Below are 5,477 nucleotides of genomic sequence, written 5' to 3' on the forward strand. Positions count from 1 at the left end.
ACTCGAAGCGCTAGTTCACACGCGTTCGCGTCACTCCCTTTCTGTGGAATAGAATGGCTATTTAAAGCCAAATTAGGGATATCGGTCAGTTTTTCTCTACGTTTCGCGCAGCGTCACTCCCCTCCCCCCCTCCTTTGTGCAAAAAATGTCCCCATAAGAGTCTGTGAAGGTGCCTGCGAGTATACGCAAAAAATACCTGCGAACACTGGCACCTGATTTGACTTAATAGTAGAGATGAGCGAGTATACTCGCTAAGGCACATTACTCGAGCGAGTAGTGCCTTAGCCGAGTATCTCCCCGCTCGTCTCTAAAGATTCGGGGGTTGGCGCGGGTGACAGGTGAGTTGCGGTGGGGAGCGGGGGGGGGAGAGAGGGAGAGAGAGATCTCCCCCCCCGCCGGCCCCCGAATCTTTAGAGACGAGCGGGGAGATACTCGGCTAAGGCACTACTCGCTCGAGTAATGTGCCTTAGCGAGTATACTCACTCATCTCTACTTAATAGCCATTTTAATCATGTCAGCAAGTGGTGCCAAAATTTGCGCAGCCATTCTCACAAAGAAGCCCACTTTCAAATGCTTAGCGCCGGAGGGAGCCATTTTGCTCTTACGTTCGTCTGCAGCTGCCCTATACCAGCATTTTTCCTAAGAAAGCAATTAGAGATGGGCGAGCATACTCGGCAAGGCGATTTACTCGAGAGAGCATCGCCATTTTCGAGTAACTGCTGGCTCGACCCTGAAGATTTGTGGGGGCCGCGGGGGTGAGCGGAGGGTTGTGGAAGGGATCGGGAGGGAGAGAGAGAGATCTCTCTCACTCCCCCCCCACCCCCGAATATTCAGGGACGAGCCAGCAGTTACTCGAAAAAGGTGATGCTCTCTCGAGTAAATCGCCTTCTCGAGTATGCTCGCTCATCTCTAAAAGCAATGCATTCTGTGAGAGCAATGCCTCGCATCGCTGTACTTGCATGAAAATCCCATATTCCGATAGCAAGGGCTTCTTCACACGAGCATACGCACAAAACTGCTCGCCGCAGCGCAACGTATTTGCACATGTATGAGGTTGGATGAGGTTGATTTCTGTATAGTAATGTACTTTTTGCGCTCGCAGGGCAGTTCACACGCACGTCTAACACACCCTTTCAGTCGATTAAAAAGCTCTTTAGCCTAATGAGCTGCAGATTAGAGATGAGCGAGTATACTCGCTAAGGCACATTACTCGAGCGAGTAGTGCCTTAGCCAAGTATCTCCCCACTCGTCCCTAAAGATTCGGGGCCGGCGGGGGCGGGGAGCAGCGGGGGAGAGCGGGGAGGAATGGAGGGGAGATCTCTCTCCCCCCACCCCGCTCCCCGCCGCAACTCACCTGTCACCCGCGCCGGCCCCCGAATCTTTAGAGATGAGCGGGGAGATACTCGGCTAAGGCACTACTCGCTCGAGTAATGTGCCTTAGCGAGTATACTCGCTCATCTCTACTGCAGATGTGTTCTTTTCCCCGTGTTTTGCGCAGTATTCCATGCTTCCCCTTCCGTATTTGCATACCTCCGGCAGACTTCTATGGGGCCTTTGTTGCACGAAACACAGAAAGATAGAGCAGATCCTACTTCTGTCCACGCAAAACCCGCTCCTGGGAACTAACCCACTGAAATCAATGGGTTCTATTCTATGTGTTTTGCGCGTGCAAGAACCCGTGCGAACACGATCACCTGAAAAAGCCCTAAAAATAGGAAAAACATAATTAGGGCGGCTTCACGTGGGCGTATTGCAAAATACGATCGCTCCTGCGCAACATTTTTGGGCAGAGAACGAGTTACTTTACGTGCCTGCCTCTGCAAATACCGCTGCGCACCTCCCATAGACCTCTATGGGCGTCTTTTGTGCGCAAATGTGTCCAACACCAAGCAGATACTATCTCCTGCCCCTGCGAGAACCGCACGCTCTAAAAAAGGAAATGAAAATTAACCCTTTGAAATCAATGGGTTCTATTCTCCGTGTTTTTTGCGTGGGATTTCTCTACTCCCAAAAATACGCTGAAACACGCTCGTCTGAAGGCGCACTTAGGATGGCTTCCCATGAGTCTGCGCAGAAACGCATGCCCTTGCGCAACATTTTTGTACATGAGGCTGTTGAGGTAGATTTGCGCGGGTCTAACGATATTACTGTACTTTTTGCACGGGCAGGGCCAGTTCACACGCCCTTTCCGTGGATTTAATGGCTATTAACGCCTCTTTATGTGTTCCTCTCCCCGCGGTCCGCGCAGCGTCGCCTTCCTCTGGTGTATCTGTGCATCTCCCAGACTTCTCTGGGACTCTTGCTGCGTACAATAGAGACGGTCCTTCTCTTTACCGCGTGTGCTGTGTTCGGGCTCCTGCACACGGGCGGATTTGATTTGCGGAATGCGAGGCCAGCGGCGGCCCTTGGATTCCGTGGCAGATACAGCCCATAGACTCCTATGGAGAACCGCTGCTTCCTGCACATGAGCGGAAATTTCCTCTCTCGGCAGGAAAATCACAGCCTGCTCCATACTGAGCGGATTCCCGCTTGGACGGCTTCCATTGAAGTCAGTGGATGCCGCCTGTCCCGCGGCCCTTTCGCAGTGAGCGCTGCAGAAGGGTCGCGGGATCTACGTCATCGCCTAGCGACGGCATAATCTGTACTGCATATGCGCCCCGGCCGGCGTTCCCGCAATACACGTAGAGAAGAATCTGGACAGGTAAGCGGGGTCATCGGCCGGGCGCGGGATCGGATCCCTCTGCGAGATCCCTCTGCCGGATCCGATCCCGTGGTGCGCAGGAGGCCTTTATGAGAATGGACGCAGTGAAATCAATAGGTTCTATTCTCTGCGGTTAGCGTGCGTATATTTGTGAGCAGCGCAAAAAATGCGCCAATCCGGTCGCGTGCCGCGATGGGGTATTTTGGCGTGTGATTCGCACTGCGATCGGAAATGCTGCATTTTGGGGTTTTTTGAAGCTAACACATATGCAACTGTGCATGAATCCATTGAGATGAATGTCCGCCATTCACTATGTGTTGGTTCAGAGCCCGGGCCGCCCGCTCCATCACACACCGTCCCGGCTCCGCTGCCTCCCGCACCGCCGGGCTCTCCTCTCTCCACTCCCGGCACTCAGCTCAGCTCCAGCATTTGAACCGCACTGAGTGCCCGCCTTGACCCCATTGGCTGCGAGCGCTCGTAGAGGGCGTGGTTTCCCCGTCAATCCTAAGCAATCCGCGCAGTTGATTGGCCGCTTTCGCCGCGGGCGGGCTCAGTTCCCCGGTATATAAGTGTCTCAGAGCCGAGGTTCAGGCACAAGCAGCTCAGAGCTTGGTAGGGACGAGGGGGAGGAGAGGCGGCTGAAGCGCTCAGCTCTAGCGGCAGGGAGGGAGAGAAAGCGCACAGTGTGAGCTCGGCGGCTGGAGCCCCGTCCAGCATGGAGTGCGCCCTGGACGCGCAGAGTCTGATCAGCCTGTCCCTGCGGAAGATCCACAGCTCCCGCACCCAGCGCGGCGGCATCAAGCTGCACAAGAACCTGCTGGTGTCCTACGTCCTGCGCAACGCCCGGCAGCTCTACCTGAGCGAGCGCTACGCGGAGCTCTACCGGCGGCAGCCCTTCCAGCAGCCTATGGAGTGCGCCCCGGCCATGGAGGAGATCCCCGAGCTGAGTCCCCTCCAGATCCCCGAGGAAGGAGAGGACGAGATGCACCAGCAGCTGCCCAGGATACAGCCCGACATGCTGGAGCCGGTGGAGGAGCCCCTGGAGCTGCCACCGTGCGCCCTGGCACCGCACCCAAGCAAGGACTTACAAGCGGGCAGCAGCTTCTACCCCAGGAGCTGCTGCTCCGAAGAAGCCGCCGTCCCTCACTGCAGCCAGACCACGGTGCTGGACTTGGACACTCACGTTGTGACCACCGTAGAGAACGGCTATCTGCACCAGGACTGCTGCGCATCGCAGTGCCCATGCCATGGCGCACCGTGCCCTGCGCTCCCGGCGGCTCCCAAGCGCAAATACCCCCTGGTGGGGTACAGCTACAGCGAGGACGACCTGGAGCCCCACTTTGTGCCCTGTAAAAGGGGCAGATACGAGGACTTTTGCCCACAGATGGCCCCTCCAGAGCCCACGGACTCCTCCAACATCTCCAACCTGATCTCTATCTTTGGCTCCGGCTTCTCCGGACTCATGAGCAGACAGGCAGAGACTGAGCAGAGCCTCAACGGGCACTTGTGTGGCAAACAGGCACTGGCCAGCCTGGGGGCATGGACTAGAGCTATAGTGGCATTCTAGTGCCCTCACCCAGGGTGGATTGCTAGCTCATGGGGGGAGGAAATGGGGAGGGTGGCTCTTCTTCTCCTGACATCAGGACTTCTACATACATAGTGATGTTTTCTAGATCCTGTACAGACAAGAAGATCTTTGGACTTTATTTTTACAAAGCAGAGAAACACTTATTTAATTGAGGTTGTTTTTTTTTTTAAAAAAAATATTGTTTCTGTTATTCTTGTGATGGAAGAGGAAGGAGTCGGGCTGGGCAGAGGCTGCACATCTGAGGGGGCTTCTTCTGCTCCTGGTGGAGCTCGCACAAGTTGAGGGCTTCATGAGGAACTTTAGAAGTGTGGGAGAGAAGGTCAACCATTGTATCTGGGCACTTATGAAATGACCCTCAAAGCTTATTCTTCCTGTAGAACCTCTTTGAGGACCACCATAGGTCCTGCTTGAAGGATCTAGAGGAACAATAACCAGGTCTAATACTTCTCATCATGAGCTTTCTCCAGTCTTTGTCAGTTTGGAAGATGAAGGCAGAAATGGCAACATTGTAACTTTTTGTTCTTTTTACCTTGTGTTGTGACTTCCAGTAATGTGAGACTGTGTAATAATACAGCTGCAACTATTATGATATGGGGGATTGTATTGGATATGGGGTCTTCTTCTAGAAACCTTTAATAGATCACCATCATCAGTCCCTCATGATGATGACCTGTCACCTTCTCATTCGGACATGATGATGATGACAATAATAACACTATAGACCATGTGCAGCACTGAAGCCGCATCTCCCCCCTCCCCCTTGATTGTTACCTAAAGTTCACTTGTTCTAATTTCAGCCTTCAACTGACTTCATGAAACCAGCATAGTTTGGTTGTGTGATCTGTCCATGTTTGTTTGTTTGTTTTTTATATATATATATATTTGGCATTGAATCCTTTTGTTGTAAAAAGGTGGTTTAGGATGACGAGCCTGCCGTGCCAACATTCACTTTACAAGCACTATGTGTATCAAATCTAACGTTGCCAAACGTTTTATTTTTGTGTCCGATGCCCTGTATTTTGTGTATATTGACCTGTATATCACCGGGTAAAAACTGTTCAAATTTATTTGTTTAAATTTATAATCTTAAATAAAAAAACAAAAATTTTATTCAAAAAAAATTTTTGCTTTTTATCTTCTTTCTTCGACTCTTACAATAAAGAGTGAACTCTGCTGGGGGAACGCTGT

At 52.4% G+C, this 5,477-nt stretch overlaps 1 protein-coding gene across 1 annotated transcript; it reads left to right on the forward strand.

Moving 5' to 3' along the window:
* The first annotated feature begins 3,292 nt into the window (after positions 1 to 3,292).
* IER5L (immediate early response 5 like) lies at positions 3,293 to 4,454 on the forward strand. Its single transcript, XM_066580536.1, has one exon. The coding sequence runs from the start codon at positions 3,417 to 3,419 to the stop codon at positions 4,266 to 4,268; it is 852 nt and encodes a 283-aa protein (XP_066436633.1). The 5' UTR covers positions 3,293 to 3,416; the 3' UTR covers positions 4,269 to 4,454.
* Positions 4,455 to 5,477: the final 1,023 nt, after the last annotated feature.

Source organism: Eleutherodactylus coqui, chromosome 10, assembly GCF_035609145.1.
Source record: "Eleutherodactylus coqui strain aEleCoq1 chromosome 10, aEleCoq1.hap1, whole genome shotgun sequence".
In the NCBI taxonomy this organism is placed as follows: Eukaryota; Metazoa; Chordata; class Amphibia; order Anura; family Eleutherodactylidae; genus Eleutherodactylus; species Eleutherodactylus coqui.

Coding starts and splice junctions, on each gene's coding strand:
- IER5L (XM_066580536.1), top strand. CDS start 3,417: ATGGAGTGCGCCCTGGACGCGCAGAGTCTGATCAGCCTGTCCCTGCGG.